Below are 22,442 nucleotides of genomic sequence, written 5' to 3'. Positions count from 1 at the left end.
AAGTCACACTCATACGTGAGTTGACTTATCCCCACACGTCTCTCTCTCTCTCTCTCTCTCTCTCTCTCTCTCTCTCTCTCTCTCTCTTCTTCTCTGTGTGTGTCTCCCACATGAAACCCTAACTCTCTACACCTGAGCTTCCATAGCTCCTTCACATCATAGAGGTTATTCCTGAGAAGCCCGAGGAACACTTTGAGGTGATCAGCCTGGGTGAACCAATCTCACCAATCGACATAAGGGCAAGAAGACCTCCATTTCTTCTAATGACAAGAGCCCTAGAAGCACCAAGCCCAAGTGTTCTACACTAGCTTCCCCTAAGCCCCATCCCCCCTCTAGTTCTTCCACTTCATACACTTCTGACTCTTCCACTTTATACTCTTGAAACCCTAACTCTCTACACCTGAGCTTCCATAGCTCCTTCAGATCATAGAGGTTATTCCTGAGAAGCCCGAGGAACACTTTGAGGTGATTAGCCTGGGTGAACCAATCTCACCAATCGACATAAGGGCAAGAAGACCTCCATTTCTTCTAATGACAAGAGCCCTAGAAGCACCAAGCCCAACTGTTCTGCACTAGCTTCCCCTAAGCCCCATCCCCCCTCTAGTTCTTCCACTTCATACACTTCTGACTCTTCCACTTTATACTCTTCAGGACACTCTAGTCAGGACACTCTAGTCATACCACCTAAGGAGCTTCCCAAGGAGTATGAAGGAAGATCACTTTGGTGATTTCCCTATCTCTAATGGACCTACTCATCATCATGACCCAGTTATACTTTCCCAAGCAATTGCCTTTGGCATAACACCGTAGCTCCCCTCCTATCACGATCCTATTATGGAATTCAATCTAGGCATGAAAACATATCACAAACCCATCCTCTTAGCTTCTTGGTTGTGGGGATCACCCCATCTCCATGATCAACCTCACAAGTGGGGGCATTTCAATCAAATATTTAGGAATGAACATACTCACTTAGCCATTTTGGTTCCCTTATATCCGACTCTTTACCTAAAGGATTGAGCTTCATAACATAAATTGCTTGCTTCATGAGTCCATTTAGTAACTTTGATGCTTTAACAAGTTATAGGGTGGGAGTTCCAGTTATGTCAATCCCTTGCACCTTGTTCCCATGGAGATCTATCCCTTTCAGTAGTAGGTCAAGTTGCCTAGGTACACTAAGAGGATATGGTGGTTCACTCTTGGACATTATGTCCACAAGAGTCACGAGATAGAACAGTAGGAAGGATTGATGGTGGAGGGAGCAAGTAGCCATGGGGGGAGGGCGAGTATGAGAGATGAATGGATGGGTGAGTAGCAGCATGTAAGGGGGTGAGCATGGGGAAGAAGGAGGCAAGCAAGAGGTTGGGAAGGGCCGAGCATGAAGTTGCCCCTCTTGGACAAACACGCAAGGTGTGACAAGCATGAAGTTACCCCTCTCTTGGGTGACCATGGGGAGGCAACCAAGGGGAGAGGAGCGAGTAGGAAGGGGGATAAGTGATTTTTTTTTTTGGGGGGGGGACACTAAAAAAATGGAGGAATTATGAAGTAACACTAAAACAAAAGGATGCCCATGATAAAGGTTGTTTCCTACAACTGGATCGGCTTCTACACACAAAGGGATGTCATGGGGGGATGAGTAGGATATTGGAGGGCAAGTAGGAAATTCTTGGGGACCACTAGTAGGTGATGGGGAGGGGCCATGTGGGGAAGGCAAGGAAATTCTTGGGGACCACAGCGGGTGATGGGGAGGGGCCATGTGGGGAAGGCAAGGATGAAAGTTACAAATTGGGGGACTTACTAGTTTTGGGGAGGGGGGAGCAGTATGAGAAGGTAGGGGTGAGCACAAGGGTTAACAAGGTGAGTAGAAAAGGTGGAAAAGGGGCTCGCACAAATTTTGATGAGGCAAGCATCCCCCTCAACCTTCCCCACATGCAAAGGTTGATGAGGCCGAGCAGCCCTTAACCTTCCCCGCACGCAAAGGTTGATGAGGCCAAGCAGCCATCAACCTTCCCCGCACGCAAAGGTTAACGAGGCTGAGTAGCCCTCAACCTTTCATGCATGACAAAGGTTGATGGGGTGGGGAGGATATGGGGGTGAGCATGGGTATGAGGAGTTGTGGAGGGAGTTGAGTAGGAGGGGGTGGGGAGGAGATGTGGGCAAACATGGGTACGAGGAGGTGTGGAGGGGGCGGAGTAGAGAAGGAGATAAGAGGTGAGTAAGAGGTGCAGGTAGGGCAAGCAAGAGAAGGACATGAGACAACTAGAAGGTGCACATGGCTAAGTAGAAGGTGGTATGAAGGGCCGAGGATGAAAGAAGGGGGGACAAGTGGAGGTAAGGGGACATGTTTTTTTTAAAGGAGTTGTGTCGAGGGAGCGATTTTCAGGATTGCCTCCTCCTCCTCCTCATCCTCTTCTTCTTCTTTTTCTTCTTCTTTCTTTTTTTTCCCCTTTTTTTGGCCTTTCGAATTTACTAAAATGGGGTGGAAAAAGAGTGGTACCATTTAAGGTAGGATCCATTGATAAGTGGAAGGGTTTGCCTAGCTAACATCTAGAGTTGGACTACACCTTGGAGAAGGATCTCTTGCACTTTGAAGGGGACTTCCCAAGTAGGAAAACAAGCTTCTTGGCATGTTTTAAGTAGCATACTTGATAGACGAGGACCAGATCCCCTTGGAAAATTTGAGGCTTTCAGAGGTGCCTATCATACCTAGCTTTATGTCAATGTTGTTTGATGTGGTTTCATCTAAGATGGAAAGGCAAAGGAGTTTTGCCACATATGCTGAGTGGGGCAATCAACATGCCTAGAATCAACATGCTTAGAATCAACTTTGGACCATGGTTGAATTCAATGGGAGGATGGCCTCAGACCAAAGCAAGTTGATTCATGGAGCCCAACCCACTACGAGGAGGGCTTACAAGATGGCTGTAATCGAACTTAAAGAACAATTAAGGTGACTTTTGGAGTAACGATTCATCCAACCTAGTGTATCTCTTAGGGTGGACCAGTTCTCTTCTAAAATAAGAAGGATGGGTCTCTTGGATCACGTAATGATTACTGTGGGCTGAATCGACTTACTATCAGGAATAAGTAGTCTATTCCCAAGATAGATGAGTTATTAGACCATTTTCATGGAGCCTAGAAATTCATAAAGATCAATTTGTAATCTGGATATTATTAGATCATGATTAAGGAGAAATATATTCCCAAGGTGTCTTTCAATATCTGGTATATGGACATTATGAGTTCATAGTAATGCCATTTAGATTGATGAGCACCCCTACTACCTTTAATCGATTTATTTAAGGAATCTTTAGAGAGCATCTAGATGAATTTGTTTTTGCCTTCTTTGATGTTATTCTTATTTACCTCAAGAATGTTGTTAATCATGAGAAGCATGTGCATAAAGTCTTGGAGACTCTTAGAAAGTATAATCTTTTCTCCCAGAAAAGCAAGTGTACCTTCTGTACTCATCACTAGATTGAATATTTAGGGTTCATAATGTTAAAAGATGGTATATTAGTTGATCTTGCAAAGATGCAAGCTGTCATCAACTAGCTGGAACCAAAGACAATAAAGGAAGTGCAAAGATTTCCATAGTTAACAGGGTGGTATCAAGTTTTTATTTCCCAATATGCCAAGATAGTTTCCCCACTGATAGAACTTATTAAGAAGGATATTCTGTTCTTTTGGTCGGTTCACCTCTGAAAAAATCCAGTGCTAAAATTGCCACATTTTGGGAAGCCCTTCAAAGTTATTACCGATGTTAGTGGATTTATTATTGGAGGAATCTTAATGTACGAAGGAAATCTCATACCTTATGAGCCTCAAAAATTAAGACCTCATGAAAGGAACTAAACTATCCATGATCATGAGTTACTTATATTGTGCATGAAGCTTTAGGGACACTATCTCCTCGGATAGAAGTTTACTTTAGTTATAGATCATAAGAGATTGAAGTGGAATTTCACCTAGAATGATCTTAACATGAGGCAAAGAAGGTGGACAGAGATGCTCCAAGAGTTTGATTTTGAGATCAAGTATAGATCAAGCAAGGAGAATGTAATGGCATATGTGCTTAGCAAGAAGGCTTCCTTACTCATAGTTATGGTTATTTTTAACCCTCTACTTGTAGAGATCAAGGATAAAATTAGATCAGATAATTTTTTAACCCATGTTTTATTATATTACTTTACTAGATTACTTAACCAGGAGAGTAAGACTGCCTACTAGGAAGTCAAGCAAGTTCAAGGATTCAAAAATTGAAGAAGGATGCCTGTACTTTAGTAATAACTAGTTGTGTGCTCTTAAAGGCAGAGATCTTAAGAGAATAATTTTAAATGAAGCTCATGACAATGTTATAGCAAGACACTGCCAGCTATGTGAACTCATGGTAGTAAAGAAGAGTTTCTTTTAGCCCAAACTTAAGAGAGATGTATTACAAAATATTCATCAATAACTCGTCTACTAGAAGATAAAGCTAAAAGGATAAAAATGTTTGAAGAGTTGCATCTCCTAGACCTTCCACAGATGAAGTGAGAGTGCATAAGCATGGACTACTATGTATGACTCTATCTTAGTGGTGGTAGATTGATTAACAAAGGTCACTCATCTAATTCTAGCAAAGAGGACTTATATAGCTGATGTTTGACATTGCTAAGGTATTTTTGAAGGAAATATTCAGACTTTATAGATTGCCCAGAAGGATTGTCAGTGGTCGAGATGCAAAGTTCACATTTCCTTTTTGGATTGCTTTCTTTGAAGTTGTGGAAAACCTTTCTGGATCTTAGTAATGCCTATCATCTAGAGACTGATGGCCAAATCGGAAGAGTAAATCAAGTGATTGAAGATATCCTTTGAGCATTTTGGATGAAAGCCCAAAAGATAGATGAACTATCTTTGTTTGGTAGAGTTTGCCTATAATGCATCTCATCCATCAGAGCAAAGAATAATTCCTTTTTTGTAACCTTTAAATTAGTCTGACCCACTGATCAGACTAGAAGTATAAAAGAATGAGTCCAATTGTGTAGCCTCTAAATTAGTCTAACCCACTTAGAGTAGAAGTATCAACATCAGATGCGTACTTTTAGAGAATTTGAAAGATATAAAATTCTCAAGATAAATAAAAATAATATGTCAACCTGAAGCGTACTTTTAGAGAATTTGAAGAAGGTGATATGGTCTTTCTTTGAGTCCAACTTGAGAGAGGATTTCTCTTTCCTTAGGAAAATAGAAGAAGCTATTGCCCCGATATTATGGACCTTATAGGGAAAATTGGAGATCAAACTTATGAGCTTTTGCTTCCTCTGTACTTAAAGATCCACAATGTCTTCCATCTAAGCTTATTGAAGAAGTACGTACAGATCTGAGTCATATATTGGATGATGAGCAATGTTGCCTTTCCTGCTCAAGTTAAAGTGGAATTAGAACCTGAAGCAATTCTGGATGTCAAAGAAAAGCTCCTCTTGGGAGTCGAATCTTAAAAGAATATCTCATTAATTGGAAGTTCTTCTCGATTGAAGATACTACTTAGGAAAAAGAAGAAGATATAGTAAGAAGATACTACCTAGGAAAAAGAAGAAGATATAATAAGAGATTATCCCCAATTATCGAGATAAGGATATCTCCGATTTTCTAGTGGGGAAGAATGTAAGATCCCTCTCACTTTACATCCAATTTTACATAGGTATATATAAAACTAGTGTATTTATTCTAGTTGGAGTTGAGAACTAGTTAAACTCAATTTCATGCACGTAGTTAAGTGAAGAGGGATTATGGGCTGACCTGACACTTGGCAATTTGGTTGGTGCATGCCTTGGGCCCCCAAACAAGCACCCTCTCATTTTCTCCACGCCTACTTCTAGAGAGATTAGGAGTGATTTTTGATACTATTTTTCTTAGTTAATACCTAGCTGCAATACTAGCAAGGTACTTGTACCATTAGCATAGTTTTTTGTGCTAATCTACATTATAAAATTGGGCTACTTTGAGCTTAGTTTCCAAGGAAGAAAAACCCATGGGTTTTCAAGCATGTGGCCCTAGTCAACATATTCAAGCTTATATTAAGGTTGGTTATCATTCTCTAAGCTAAAATTTGAATTTTTAAAGTACAATTGGTACTTTCTTCCCTTTTGGAGTGAAATAGTTGAAAATTAAACTATTTACGTGTATTTAAATTCTCTCTTTATTGACAGAGATAAGAAAATTCTCTATGTATTAACAAAGAAAAGAAAATGGTTAATTAGTTAATTTTATGTATCTTTTGGCCTTAAACTACCCCTTAGTTGAGATATTAAATGGAAAGAAAAGCCTAGGCTCATTCAATTGGTTAATTTTATGTATCTTTTGGCCTTAAATTGGCCTTAGTTGGTATATTAAATGGAGAGAAAATCCTAGATTCATTTATTTAGATTAATGTAGTCTCTGGAAAATTCTTAGCAAATTTAGAGAGAAAAAGGAATGAATTTTGGAATAGATTATTGTCATAAATCAAGTACATCTATTAAGTATAATTAACCTTAGAAAAAACCTTTGTCATTTATACCCCTTTGGTCTATTTATAGTAGCCTATTTAACGCTTAAGATATAACTGGATTAATCTATCCCAATATTAAGAGTATTAGATTAAAAATTAGGATTAGAGTAAGGCTGTATGTATAGGTTAATAATGCATAGTTTGAGCCTTTATAGTCTAAAGTAAAAATTGGTATTAATTTGATACATTTATTGAATTTATAAATTGATTTAGGCTTAGAATTAAGACAGAACCTTATGTGGAGAAATTATACATCTATATGAGCATAGGAAATCATGAGCATTAAAGTGCACTTGAGTTTAAAAATTATACCCTAAGATTTTTATTAAGCTAGGGGAATTCAAGGCCTTATTTTTAGAGTTTAGTCAAGAGTAGGAGCTCAATAAATAGATAAATTATTGCTCTAGAATTACGAGGATAACCCTAGGGTAAAATGAAAATAGAGGTCTTGATTTTAGGAATAAATTCAAGAAAAAGCTCAATAAATAGATAAATTGTCGATCTAGAATTACGAGGATAAACCTAGGATAGAATGAAAAGAGAAATCTTGATTTTTAGGAATAAATTTTCTCTGGAAAAATTCTTAGCGAATTTAGAGAGAAAAAAGGAATGAATAGAATATTGTCATAAATCAAGTACATCTATCAAGTGCAATTAAATTTTGGGACTAGGCTAAGGTTAATAATATGCTCTAGTGATATATTATTATGTTAATGGTTTATTAAAACTACATAATATAATTGACATATATTTAATACATATATAAATACATTGAAAGTGAATGTAGTAATATAATATAATAAGGGGAGATTGTGAGGGAGAGGAGAAAAAGGGAAGTGTAAATGTAAAGTATGTGTGTGTGTGTGAGAGAGAGAGAGAGAGAGAGAGAGAGAGAGAGAGAGAGAGAGTTCATGTACATATCTACATATACATTCATGCATGTATATATAGAAAGGGCTAGATACTTTTAAGGATCGCTCACCTAAAATACTAAACCCTAAACATGTTCATTCCTTGTTATTATGCAAAAGTTGATGGTAGCAATACCTTTGTGTTTATAAATAACCAATATGGGTTTTGAAAATTAAAATTAGGGTAAAGAGATTTTCTTGAGGTAAGGTTCCATATTTTGAGAAAGAAGAGAAGGAATAATAATAATAAAGCAAAAGGAGGAGAAGAAGAAGTCCTACACTTACTCTCCTCTAGAAAGGCCACAAGGAGGAGCATCAGTACAACTTGCATTGATATGATATGATAGCGCCTACTTGTTAGGATTGAGTGAGAAAAGTTAGATTGGTTTATACAAACTAAACAAGAAATTCATATGGAGACAAATTTCTATGAAATCAAAGAATTACAATGTCATGGTTGAATCAATGGTGTGTATGCCAAGAGTAGTGTAGGTATCCTCATTGTCATCAAGCCAGCACATAATGAAGTTTGGATTTCCATAATTGTAGATGAATTAGGACACATTTTTGAAGGTTTTTAATGAAGAGGAGATGCTAATGCTCAAGTTGAGGAGGGAAGCATAGAAAAGAGGACTACCTCTAGTGAGGGGGTTTGGAGATCTAGAGAGTACCAGGCAAATGTCATGTGAATTAATTAACAAGATTTTCTTCGGCTAAAAGATACATGCTAAGAGCCACGTCAGCAAATGGTGAATCTTCAATGCCCAAATGCGTTACATTTCATGAAACTACACGAGCGTCGCGAAGCCAAGGATCTGCTCTTCTTTGCGCACACACAGATCTGCAAAGACAAGTGAGTGCTCTGTGTGTGTGTTGCGCACCTGCGCGCGCCGTTCCTTTTTTTTTTCCCAGTAAATGATCATGGTTCTGTATTACGATTACAATCGATCCGTCTTTGGTTCTTCCCTTCCTGGTTTGTAGATGCAAGATCACTGCTTTCGACTGTGTTATGATTACTATCTCACGGTTTTTGTTGCAATCTGGACATCATCTGGACATCGAGTTCGTACAGTCGGTGCATTGCACGACATGCAGATCTGGACCTCGTACCGTACGGCATGTGGATCTTGAGCTCGTACCATCTAAAATTTTTCCTATTGATTAAGCGAGGGTCCCACGGTGCCATGGCACCTGGAGACCACACTCGGAACCATAGGAGCTGTGGCCATGGATGCAGGTTCTTCTCACTAGGGCAGCTGTACCCAGAAAATGGATCTCTTCGCTCTGGGAACCTGCTGGACCTCAAGCAGCCTGGATCTTTACCACTATTTGATACTGTGCATGTTGAGCATCCACATGTAACCCCCAGTATTGAATCTGTGACTCACTTGTATAGACTTTGGGCAAGAATGTCCTGAACTTAAAAGTCACTTTATACATGCCTTCTGCGGCTGTGTACCGTTGTTGGCATGCACCTACTTCTACCCGATGTGTGCAATGCTAACCCACACTCACAGTCACTTAGTGAACCATGTCCCTTCTGAGAGGGTCCACAAAGGTTTGCTAAACCCTAATTTCCCTACTTTATCTTGTGCATGTCCACATGATGTCTTGGTTCATGCATGTGAAGACTGATGCATGTGACATCCCCTTTTACTGATCTTTGAGTGGAGTGTGGAAGTTAGTGTTGTGCCCTTGCCCGAGCCATACGTGAACCATTGCCATAGCAACCTTGAGAGGCCGATGTTTGAGAACACCTCTTAGTGTCCCCACTTACAAAAATCAAATGTAACTTTGCCGATGATTGCCAAAAACAAAGTGGGCCAAAAAAACGGATTCAGATCTGCGACACGCTCGGCGTAATGAATGGTGGTAGCATGGTTGACAGGGTTGTACTTTTACATGTCCAAACGAAGATTGGGATTAAGACCCTCGACAAAGACATGTAGCTTTTCTTCAGGGGCTTTGAAGAGATCTCCAGTGTCAAACTAGTGAACTGTGAGATGTAAGATGCCAATGATTCGGTTTGGGTCAAATGGTGTAAATGAGATCGTGCTTGGAAATCCGCATGGCAGATATAAATTGCTTACAAATGGTACGCTTGAACTTATCCCAAGTTGTGATGGACTTGCCATCAATCAACCACCATTGCCACCACAGAAAGGCAATATCTTTGAGAAAGGAGGCGGCAAAAGTCACTTTCTTTTGGTTGGAGAGGTTAAAGTTCTTAAAATACAGATGAAGTTGGTATAGTCACTGATCTAAAATGCGCTTGTTGCGTTGGCCTTTGAATGCTTCAGGAGGTTTTATGTCCATTTTCTTAGAATGATTTGCTTGAAGTAAACAATAAAGGACTTTAAGCTCAACGTTAAGTTTAACTTATCTACCTCTATTGGTATGTCGTCAGGAACTGGGTGGTGTGTCAACTGAAGCACGCGAGCTGGTTGGTTGGGAGAATCCTTGTTGAAGCTGTTGCATCTGCCTCGTGAGCATTGCCAATGTCGTCTGGAGTAGAGCTTGCATAGCCTCCATTTGGGTTTGCATGTTCTGTTGCCATGGGGAGAGAACTGGTGCATCTTCAGAATCTGTTCTTCTTCCATGGTGCTTGAGTGGTGCTTAAGTTGGTATTGCTGGTCTGCTGTTGGAGCTCCCGAAGGCGCCGTTGCGTCCTAGTAAGAACCATCTCTGGGAGGGTGAGATTGGGCCATGCTAGAATATGGCCGTGGCAAGGCTATTAGAGGAGCTGCCGCTAACAACCACCCAATGCATCGAGGACGATTAGGAGGGGTGGTTAAGGGGAGCGGGCGGCGAGGGAGTAGGTGTCCGAGGAGTATAGGTTGGTGACGAGGGTCCGGGACTGAATGCGAGGTGAGCCTACTCTAGATATATACTGATCTCGTGGAATATAAGAGATGCCTTTGGGATGGCAAGGCCAAGTTAAGGATGACGTTACAAGAGAGTTATAATGGGGTAAATCTTGTTCCGAGGTCTGGGTGTGGCTATTTGAATGCGGAAAGGTGTTGGGAAAACAGGAATAGGTACAAGATCAGGGGTGGGTGCCCGAGGAGGAGTGTCTTGAAGATAGCTGAGGTCGTAAGTCTCCTCAGCCATAAGCCACCTCAGAACGAAGATTTTATTGCCAGATGGTGAGATGTGTCCAGCGAATGCAGGTAGGTGTCTTGATCTTCATCCCACAAAAAGTAATGTTGCTGCCCGAGGTGTGCTGTGCCCGTAAGTTTCACTAGTATAGAAAGTCCACATGTTGCTTTATGAATGTTTGAACTTAGAAAAGCTGTGTTGAAAAGATCCAACCTGGGGACTGCCTTGAAACAAGGCAGTGAATAGGTTCAAGCCCATGGGATTGGCATGTTGCAGAGAGGCGGGCAGCAGCTTGACTGTTACTTGGTGCTCGAGTGCTACAATCTGCTGTTCTGGGGCTACCAACTGTTGGTCTACACCTTGGTTTGTTTCTCCAATGCTGAATGGCTGAATATTACCCTTGTTGGCTATTTATTGGCACCCAAGAGCTGGTCGTCCTGGTTGGCCAGTTGTAGGGCTGAAGAGCTGCTGGTTGGCCAATAAAAAGCCTCTCAATATATTTTACAAAATTGTTTGATTTATGGGTGCTTTGCTTAGACACCTATGGTCACCTGCATAAGATTAAATGCCATAGCATGTCCATGTGGCACCCAATCAGGGTGGTGCATAGGTAGAGCACATGTGCCTATGTGCCAGGGTTTACAGAAATAGAGTGAGGGCGGATAGCCCTAAATCTGGTGTTTGTATTATGTACAATGAAAAAGTTTACAACTGAATTTTTAAGTGCAAAATGGTACTCGAAATGATCTCTGATCACAGTCCTCACACTGCTTTTAGAGTAGATGCTGGTGCTTCGTCCTTGCTGCAACCGAAGCTACATGCATGACTGGTGGTGGCTCCCAACTGTGGAGTGTGTTTCCCCTCCGCGATTAACACTAACTAGATGTACGAAACTGATAACGCACATGAGAAGAGGGAGAGACACTATCTTGGTAGTGAGCTCGCTGCCTCGTTGCCTACGGTATACCCTATTTTCCCTTTGCAATTAATGCTAACTAGATGTACAAAATAGATAAGGCACATGAGAAGAAGTAGAGACTTGTGTGTTTCAACCTAATCTTTTGTATATGCATCAACTTAAAGAATGATCATGATTATTTACAATGCCAAATTCAGATTTGGACTAGATTTGGTCTCGGACTTGACTAATGCCAACTTGCATTAACACTTATGCATAACTTGACCAGTGCTTGAATGCTGCAATCTGCTGTCCCAGTGCCAGCAACTGCTGATCTAGGTCTTGGCTTTGCTTCTCCAATGTTGAACGACTGAGTATGATCTTTGCCCAACTATTTATAGTCACCCAAAAGCTGGTCGTACTCATGGGCCAGCTGCGGGTCTGGCCAGTAAAAATATTTTATCAAATTTCCCGTTTTATGGGGGCTTGGCCTGGCCGCCTCTGGGCGCGTGTGTGAGTTGGTTAACAAACCTGGCCAAAACGCATTAGCATGTCCACATGACAACCAATTAGGGTGTGCACGTGACGATCCAGATTTGTAAACTCGGCTTCCTCTTCTCCATGTGGATGGTCTCTTTCAACTTCCTGTTGAAGCCATTCTTCTTCTTCATGTTTGCGTTGCCTTTCTTCTTTAAATTCTTGCCATATATGCGGATGCCTAGCTTCATCTTCTTCCCACCTGCGTTGATGCCTATCTGCAGCCTCTTGCCAAAGTCTATCTGCTTCGTGTTGTCTGTGTTGACTTTCAAGTTTCAATTTCGTCTTCTAAACAATGTCCTCTTTTGTGGCTACTCGTTCTGATTCCTTTTGTTGCATTTTTAAATGATCTGAAGAAGGGCAGCCATCTCCTCCCCTCCTCGCCGTGCGACGGCTCGTCTTCAAAGTGTTTCACTCAATGATCCCTCCATGTTGGTTTTCTTTAATCGCAAATCGACCCTTCGACGCCTTTGTTTGATACCAATGTAGGTAGGCCTTGCGGAAGCAATTTAATCAGCACAATTGAACTGATGTTTGGATTGCATAGACAATGGAAACTGAACAATCATCCATATAGACACTAGCACTGGTCTAAGTTGCTTGGAACATCAACCCCCCCCCCCCCCCCCACACACACACACAAAAGCTGCCTGTCTGTGGGTCACTTTCCTGCTCACACGTGCTGCCCGACCTGCCTGCCTGTGGGTGTGCTGTCCAAGCTGCGTGTTCAGCCTGCCAGCTGCCCAAATTGTCTTCCCACCAGCCTGAACCTGATCCCACCTTCATCCACATGTAAAAGCACCTAGCCTGTCCCTGACAGAAGTTGGCTGTTAGCTGTATGGGACTGAATACTTGCAAATTTTCTGTTCTGAGCCATCTAGAGATGGATGTCACAGATGGCCCTTTGCACTAGGCTGAAACTCTCAAAATTATAGTACTTCATCTGCCATAATTAAAGCAGCAGACACAGCACAACTAAGCATATTTGTTAGTTGTTGTTGGACTTTTTGCTGTGGAACACTTGTGCCATAGTATGTGCTATGAGGTTGAACTTGGGCATTGGTTTTGATAAAAAGTTGGGGACATTAACAGAAAAATAACTTGTGCGCTTTTGTGTGTGTGTTTTGCAGAGTTCAACTGTTCACATACAAGCAGAAGATGGAACTTCTGGATGATCTGAATCATTCATCTTTCATGTGGTTAAGCAACTTGATTCTTTGACGATGAAACCATTGCAGGATCATATTGATGGGCGTACATGTTCTTTGGGTCACATAGTGGTCATTTCTGATCAATTCGCATGCATGGGGTCTGTCTTTTGTGAACATAACTTGTTTCTCTTTTTGAAGTCCTTAAAATTGGTATGTTCAATGCTCTTCACACACGCATGTGCTTGTGTGCGTGTGCGCGTGCAAAGTGCTTCTGTGCACACATACATGAGTGCCGGCATGCATGTTTGTGTGGGTATGATTGCATGCATGAGTGCCGGCATGCATGTATGTATGATTGAGTGCACTAGTGCCCACATGCATGTATGTGTTTGTATGTATGATTGCATGCATACCTTGACATTTTTCTTTGATATATTTGCCTGTCAAACTTTAGATTTGTATGATTTAAAGAGAGTTATTTGGCTCATATGTTGGGGCTTCCAACAGAGCAGTGGCTGTGTCGGAGGTTGCGCAAGAACCTCATCTGATGCAGTTGTAGAACGGTATTCAAGAAGGCACAGTTCAAGAAGAGATTTGCGAGGTAACAGTATCTCGCGTAGAGAGTGGTGGGCTACCAGCTCTGATGAGATGGACAATAATTTTGCAAATTCCAGATCATCTCAACGAAGCACTCCATCCATAACTGGTGCTGGCCATAACCATGACAGTACAATATCGAACAATAATGCCAACGGCACAGATTTTGTCAATCATGGTGAGCAATGGTTAGGTCTTTTTTGTCTATGATTCAAGGTTTACATCATCAGTGGGGCAATTCTTATGCTGGTTAGTGATGACTTAATAGTAAAGGGCCTAAGTATGGTTGTTTACATTGCGTTTTGGCTTAACAACCCTCTCTCTCTTTCTCTTTTATATATGTATATGGATGCATGTATGACATATGTAACTTCGTACTTATCTGCATGTATACATATGTACACACAGATGTATGTACATATGATACATATACATACATATATGTATGTATACAGATAAATGTACATGTGTACATACAGTTGTGCATACATATCTGTATGTACATATGTATACATAGAGATGTGTATGTTTATGTACACAAATGTACAGACAGATATACATATCTGTATGTATATATATATGTACATATGTATACATACAGATATATGTATACATACGAATATGTATGCACATATACATACATATATGTATGTACATATATACGTACATACATACATATATACACATACATATATTATATATATATAGGATCAGAAGGCAAGATGTGCTCAGTCTCACATATCTTTGTGTGCTTATGAGCCACAAGGTTTCAGGTTGCATTCTGTTCATAGCAGTCAGCTGCTAACAAGAGTATCCATGGTCATTGTATAATATACATTGTCAAACAACCACTTTCTGCAATAAACATTGCAGTTACACTTTATAGTGTTCCTTGCAGCACTGATACTTTGGCAAGAGAGGAGGAGAGAGTGGGTTGGGAACAGGCAAGAGCCACGATCACAAGAGCCCCGCGAGCCGGTGTTAAGGCATGTTCTGGAACATTGTGCGCTCTCTTTTTTCTGTTTTGCTTCTTTGCTATCCTATGTTCTTTTACCACCACATAAACCTAAGTATTGCAATGGGCTACTGCAGCTGGATAACTACATATGACGACCTGCTTGCAACTAGCCGACCATTTCCTTGGCCGGTTCCTCTGACGGTCTCCTCTACCTGCATCTTTTCTTTTGAAATACTCTTTTTGAGCATTTAGAGATCATTGGAGCTACCATGGTTTAGCAGGTTGGAGATTCACATTCTGTTGTAATGTGTTGTTGTTACAGGAGATGGTTGATTTCCTGGTGGATGTCTGGGAGCAGGAAGGCCTTTATGATAACTTTTGAGAGGAACAAGTGCTTATGTACTCCGGTTGTGTTGGGAGTGCAAGCTCAACATAATTATGACATACCTAAAATTGCTTATGGTTTTCTGCAAGGTGCATTATAGTCTCTAGATGAATTCTATGTGCCCCCCAAAATTCATCTTAATTGGACTTTTTGAAGGCCGTAGAGAATAGACAAAGCAGATTTTCTAATTCTGGGTGAACTTTTAGATTCTACAAAGGGGTTGCCTACAGAAAGCAAGTAAACACTTGTGAAGACTGTAGCCAGAAGTAAGAACTATAATAAAGTTTGTGAAGCTGTATTGTTAAAGAGTCAAGCTAGACCTGTTTTTGATACTGAGACTGATAATGCTGGGTTCAGAAGCATCTCCTCGTTGGGGGATTTCGGACCCCTCATCCCAGGACATAGTTTAGGGCCTGTTCTTGTGACGTCCAAAAATACCACTGGCCCAGCAGTTTTTTTCTTTGGGGAGGGTAAGTGGGTGTTGTTACTTCTGCACTGCCCTCCTATGTGGTGTCCAAAATACCATCGGTGGTTTTTCCGTAGTGGCAACTTCTGCAGGCTTCCAGAGTTGCTGCAGCTTTTCCAACCCTTTGTCTCACATTATGGTGGGAACAGTCCCTTAAAAGTTGTCAAGTAGCTGAATATGAGCCTCTCACACTACGAATGCAGGTTCCAGTGTTGAAACGTGCACTTTTAAGTTGGTGTCAGCTTCATGGGCCGCTGGGGCATGCTGGACATCAAAATCTCTGCCAATTATGATTTATGGGGGACCAAGTTGTCAGCAGCCATGTCTGCTTGTGAACATGTTACTCTGTCCGCCCCCCTTTCAGGGGGCACCAGCTCAGTGGGTTCATCAGGCTTCATACACAGTTTGTCCAAGTTTCACATGCATCCATGGGAAAATATTTTGATATCATGATGTATCAACTTTAAAAAGCTTTGCTGTTGAAGGGAATTGATGAGTGTGTGTGGATCATAACCTCCATTGTTTTATATTCCAATTATTATAATGTGCTCCTAGTCATGTATTGAAGAGCTTTGGGTATTGTTTTGTTGTTTGCAAAACTTAGGTTTGTACGAAGGGCTCTGTAATGCATCAATTCCATTGAGCTTTAAAGTGGTGTATTGTGCTCCTAGTCATGTATGGAAGGGCTTTGGGTATTGTTTGGTTGTTTGCAAAACTTAAGTTTGTTCAAAGGGCTCTCATTAGTTGCGTTAAATAATACATTGAGTCCATTGAGCTTTATAGTGGTGTATTAACAAAGTAATTTGGTTTGGCACGACGTTCTGCAGAAGGAAGGATCATTGTTGTCCATGAGAAAAGTGATACCTCGAGCCAAAGTTTTGAACAAGATGAGAGAATATTTAACGAAATAAGGTGTTGTCAACTCCCAAATGCTTGAGTAGTTTCCTATTGTGTGTTAAAAGGTGGCAAGAATGCTTGAGCAGCAGTGCGTGAGGTCTCTCATGTGCAGTTTGAAAGAGCAGTAGGGAGACGCACACATTTGAGAGTGCGTTAACACTCTTAATGAGCATGATCTAGCTAGCCTAGTTGCTGAAATCATATGTATTATGTTAGAAAATCTCACAAGTCTCTGTTATTCAATCCATGTTCACAGGACACCAACAGGTTTTGACAATTTAATCGTGTATTACTTTGTAGAATTATAGACATCTTTATGGAAGAACATAAGACTACAGGAAGAAAGTTTAATTCCTATACATAAAACAAAGATGCTATTAGAAGTGTACATGGGAACAAAATGCTACTAGAAGTGTGCTTGTTGGTATTTTGAGGCTTATTGTATGAAACAGAGTGGATGTTTTAATTTTTGAATATAGAAATCTCTTATAAAATCCTTGCATAACATGTTAACTAACATTACGCTCTTTAAATAAGTTCATCGTTTTGGCTACAACAATACTTCTGTCTGTTCGTGTATGGTCTTTTTCCTAGGAGAAATATGAAGGAGAACTCTATCTTCTGTTGTATAGGAGACATGCTTTGTCTTTGATCATCTTTGTCATGTATAAAGTTTGTTGTTCCACTTGCCGTTGTTGACGATGAACCTTCTCCAAGCCTTGAAACGTTGTCCTCAAGTAGACAATGCGAGGCTTCTTAGCTTGCAATTCGATTGGTCATGAAATTTCACTTGACACGAGACTTCAATATTCACGTCAGATGTGATGGGCTCTTGTTGATTCAGATGGGAGGTTAAACATGAGATTATCTTGAAAGATTCCAATGTCATGAAAATCACAAATAGAGTTTAACGTTGCAGAAAAAAGCATAGTTTAATGCTTTTGGAAAAAAACACACTAAAAAAGCTCTCGAAAGATATTTTGATGAAACCTTGACATCTAGATGGAAAATGGGGACTAAATACATAAGTGATGCTAGCAAACACATACAACTTGCTACTTCATTTCACAAACTATTGGCTTGTTCTTTGATTGTGCATTTCTTTTCCACTAGCATTTTTTTTTAAAGAGCTTTCTTTTCCACTAGCATTGTTTTTTTTAAAGAGTTTCTTTTCATGCCATGAAAAGCCCCGTGGCGGGGTGTGTGTTAGTCAATCTCTTCTTTCTTGGCTCCTAGATAGACATGATTAGCGTTGTGGTGTTTATAGTTGATAACTCCGGCATGGCTACAATGATGTTTGGATATTTGAAGCCATTGCAAACACAATGGTTGCAACATGAAGATTAGAAGGTAGGGCCATAACCTCTAACAACTCCAAAGGCACTATTGAGCCACACTAGCCGCTATAGGCTCGCACACATGAACTTCCAAGTGGGTGAGGTCTTAAATCACAAGCATGCATCCATGCCATAGGGTGGGGGTGCTTCATTATCGTTGGGGATCAAGGGCAACATGAAGATGGGAGAGCAGAGGTTCCATAGGGCTTCCAATGCTAAAAGTGAGAGAAAGAAAGAAACAATGAAAGTTCTCTAAACGTCTACAGAAAGCCAACTGGCCCATGGGACCAAATACATAAATACATAGATGAAGACCATGAAGGTCTTATGATGAATCTATGGTAGGAGAAAAGAAACATCAAACCAAACCAAAAATGTCTTATGTGATGAATCTATGGTAGGAGAAAAGAAACATAAAACCAAACCAAAAAGAAGTCATAGTGTTCATTTACTATGCCACAAGGAGATGCGGCATGCACAACAATGCCAGATTGGACAAGTGTCACTGGATGAGCGGCTAATTTCGGTTAATTTCATGTAATTCACCCTTCAGTTTCCTTGATTGCTTAAGGATATCTACCATGTTGCTTAAGGATATCTACCATATTTCCTTTGATAGCAAAGGTGAGCACCTGAGGGCCACTAATTCCCTTTGTTTATTTTTCTCAATTTCACTTGTAAACCGCTTGTATGTTACCAAATGTTTCTTGCAGGTCTTCCCTTACCTTCTCTTGCAGGCCTCCCCTTACCTTCTCTTTCACATCTTCCGTAACCTGTCCCTTTACCTTGGCAATGATCTCCTTTGTATTCTGGCTATCTAAAGTCGGCTTGCTTTTCAAAGTCGAAAGGCGATCTTCCATTTTGTGGAGTCACCCCTTGAGTATGGCCTTTTCGTCCTTGAGTTTGTTGATTTGTTCGTTTGAGCAGATAAATGGAGTATTCATTTTGTTGAGTATCAGGAGGCCTTATTGGGTGACGACGCCAAGGCACTCGTTGCAAAGGAAAGTTTTGGCATGCTTCAACATTGATGCATGTGAACCCACCCTTAAAAAATAAAGATAAGGTACCCTTGTTTTTGTTCTCGTTTTGTGTGGTGACAAATGTATGGAGACTCGCGTGAAGGTTTTTGCCAAAGGTCCTTTGTTGAGGTTGCTGTTTGCTTTAGAAACTCCAAGTTGCTATTTGTAGGGTTCATTGTTTCTGTTCGTGTGTGCTATTGTGTTCAAGTCAATGGCTTATCTTAGCTTTGTCGAAGCATGCATTGTTGGGTCTTGTTTTAGAGCCACAAATTGCAACTTTTCTATGTGGGTATGCTAGCTCGTCCGTTGTGTCCTCACTCCGTTGTCATATTGGAATGATCCTTTGCTAAGGGGGTGAAGGAAGAGCTCTCTATGTCTAGATGGAGCAAAAAGAGGTGGTCCTTCACGATGCTTCTTTCTCACAAAAAGGCGGGGAATGAAGGGGAAGCAATACAAGAAGATAACTGATAATTAAACCTATCTAGCATGCATCCATCAAGCAAGCAAGATTCAATGGCATCACACAAGCAAGCAAAAAGAGGGAAAAGAAAGCTCACAAGTAAACTATTGATTATGTATTACTTATTATAAAAAATGGCTTATATATACAAATGATTAATTTTCACACTATACCGGTCAAACTTAAAAATGATCTGACCTCTATTATTACTCTTAAGCAACTATGTACATGGAGTTCATAGGATTTTCATATTTGACATTAAGCTTAGGGTAAGGCCACTTAACATGTTCTAGCACTATCTTACAAAGGATAAGTGTTTGTTTGCGTGGGTAAGATGTCAAAGTATCTTATTGTAGGTCGAGCGGATGAAACCATGTTAACTTACCGATGATTAACATAACCCCCTTCGATTTGGTGACCACATCCTTACATCACCCGAATCGATGGGTGAAGCTATTGCTAGGGTGAATACGAGTGGATGGTCCATGATACGCTATGAAGTTGTCGATTGTTGACGTTAAGTGTTATAGTTTCGGATCGATTCACCATTCGAATGTAGGGAGAAATGGTAGGAAGCTTGAGGTGGCCCTATTGGTAGTAGTTAGGTAGTGTGCCAAGGCACCATGAAAAGTGATAGGCGATGTAGAGGTTCTTTATGCTAGGCCTTCGTTGGTTCAGGATGATGTGGCTAGACCCTTCAACATTAGGTAGTTGGTAGAAGTGGTCCACACACTGTGATTGGCAGAACAAGCACTAGGACCACCATGGAATGATTGCATGGGTAGATGGTGGTTTGGATCTTTGAAGCGATATGAGAGTATGTCTGGATCTCATATCGTGATGCTGAGAGACGAAGCTTCTTCATAGTGAATATGTTGATGAGGGCAAGGTTGTGGTGGTGGTGAATTAGAGTCGAAGCATAGAGGTTACATGCTAAGGTTGAGAGTTCTCTAGGCGATGGGTCGTAGCATGGGCTAGGCTTATGCATGCCATGGTCCCCCTATCCAGGGATGTAGGTAAAGGGTTATCAATGATGTGGCTCAATTTAGGGTTGTGAAAGGATGGTGTTATATGTCTATTAAATGTAGTGCCAATGTATATATTGCACGTGGTGTGCATGTAGAAGTTTCCTTTGGTGAAAACTCCAACACACTACCTCAACACTTTTCATTTTGCTTTATTTGACTCTCTTTTTTTTGGAGGGACTTTGATGCGAACCCGATCTACATAGTTGTTTGAAATAACCATATAGTCAACACATCAAACCCATCAAGCCTTCGAATCCCAAGTAACAAGGAGCACTCAATACAGTGCTCCCCTATTAAGAAGGCTAGATTCCTTCAGATCCACCTCAAGCGAGGAGATTTGGGAGAAAAATGCGTCAATAAACATGGATGTGAGTGGAGAAACATTGAAAACAAGAGTCTCTAAACTCTTGATTCACTAACTGGCTTTGTCAATAGCACTTTAAATTTTATGAAGAAGGTGTTCAACCACCCTATCTTTGGGTTTGTTGCTTCAGTGTGAAGGAGTAGGAGTCGGACTAGGAACCTCAAGGTTTGCTTCCACCATAGGAAGAGGTCAAACAATGTCCCATGCCACAATGTTTCAAACATTTGGTGTCAATCGTGAGCTGGTGAGTTTATCCCAAGCTGATCATGACCACCTAGCAAAGCAATCTAATAATCAAAGTTATGGAAATCGAGACATGTCTCTTTTGATATACCACCAGGGACAAGAGCTACACATAACAACAAGTGCACATAACGTAAGGACAATTCCCATTATCCACAAAATCCCACTATAGAAGTGCCTTTACCATGGAACCAAGTTCTAGTTCTTCTCCATTTGTTGATGTGAGGAACAAGGAACACAAGGAGGGGCGAGGATCAAATATCAGGGAATACCTCATCATAGAGGATTCCGTAAGGGCACTCGTAAAATGTTTCCTCATCTATCGTCGCAAGCTTACAGCCTCAAAGCTAGACCACTAGAGGACAAGTACCATTGGAAAACTACATAGTCCAACCCCGTAGGGTAAGAGATCCCACACATAAGGAGGTGGTTTCATGAAACTACCTCCTTATTATGCTCCCCTGCCACCTAAATATACAGAAGATATGCTTAGGATGGTGTTTGAAATCGAAAGGGGGATTGTGACCAAGATAGCACCTAGAGGCTCAGAGATGGGAAACCAAGCCAATCCACATCTCAAGGATGATGACCAAATTCGATGGAACTAGAGATCCCATTTAGTACCTAGAGAAGTTTGATCAAATTTATGAGGTCATCGGATGGATCCCATCAAGATTAGCTCATTTGGATTTTGCCTTGAAGGCAAAGCAAGCAAGTGGTTTAGGTCCCTAAACCCACTTGACTACAAAATGCTAGCTACAAGGTCTTGAGACACACTTTCATAGTGGGATTCTTTTCAGTGGAGCCATATGGAGCCCAATTACATAGATCTATAGCCTCAAGTAGGTGGAGGGTGAAACCATGTGGGACTATTGCTAGAACTAAGTATCTCCACATCAGATGTAGTTCCCAAGAGAGGCTAGATAACTTATCACTCATTGATTGATTTATGATTGGTCTTAAGAGAAAGAGGCTTCATGACCATCTCTATAGGTCTTGACACTACATCTTTGATGAGTGTTGTTGCGAGATGAGACAATAGACACTACAAGTCTTGACACTACATCTTTAATGAGTTTTGCGAGGCAACATATTTATAGTAGATAGTTTGGTACTAGGGAATCCTGGCACCACAATGTATGCTCTCAATTTTAAAGCCACCACTAGCCCTACTATCCATACCAAATGCTTCTCAATAGGAACAAGGTCCAGTGTCTACATACTAAAACCTACGGTGAAGGTATGTACAAACCTCTGCCAATACTATACCCACCTCTGATATTATCACCCCACTCAGTTTCTTATGGAACCTCACTAGTATAATAGTACGCGAGAGATTAGAGAACATGAGAGCTATGAGGAGTCATATGAGTAGTATGATTCATATAAGGGTATCTTGAGCAACCTCTAACCATAGATTATATCTCTCATACTCGGACTTAGAGAGTCTAGAATAGGAGAGTTATGAGTCATATGAGTAGTATGATTCATATGGGTATCCTGAGCAACCTCTAGCCGTAGATTATCTCTTTGTTTGAGGCCACGATGCAACAAAGAGAA

General features: G+C 40.8%; 1 protein-coding gene across 6 annotated transcripts; it reads left to right on the top strand.

The window, feature by feature from the left end:
* Nucleotides 1-8,139: 8,139 nt before the first annotated feature.
* Nucleotides 8,140-16,041, top strand: LOC147610881 (uncharacterized). 6 transcript variants are annotated; one of them, XM_086785528.1, is made up of 7 exons: nt 8,193-8,296; nt 9,851-10,013; nt 13,108-13,286; nt 13,641-13,903; nt 14,624-14,711; nt 14,818-14,884; nt 15,006-16,041. In XM_086785528.1, the coding sequence occupies exons 3-7, from the start codon at nt 13,201-13,203 to the stop codon at nt 15,063-15,065; spliced, it is 564 nt and encodes a 187-aa protein (XP_086641654.1). In that variant the 5' UTR covers nt 8,193-8,296; nt 9,851-10,013; nt 13,108-13,200; the 3' UTR covers nt 15,066-16,041. The 6 variants fall into 6 exon arrangements, with proteins under 6 accessions (XP_086641653.1, XP_086641654.1, XP_086641657.1 ...); XM_086785527.1 differs by lacking the exon at nt 9,851-10,013 and having other exon boundaries at nt 8,140-8,296; XM_086785531.1 differs by lacking the exon at nt 9,851-10,013 and having other exon boundaries at nt 8,208-8,296; nt 13,636-13,903.
* The last annotated feature ends 6,401 nt before the right edge of the window (nt 16,042-22,442 follow it).

This window comes from Cibotium barometz, chromosome 48, assembly GCF_041138505.1.
Source record: "Cibotium barometz isolate CiBa-2024 chromosome 48, ASM4113850v1, whole genome shotgun sequence".
Classification (NCBI taxonomy): domain Eukaryota; kingdom Viridiplantae; phylum Streptophyta; class Polypodiopsida; order Cyatheales; family Cibotiaceae; genus Cibotium; species Cibotium barometz.
This window is presented reverse-complemented; position numbering and strand designations above follow the sequence as displayed.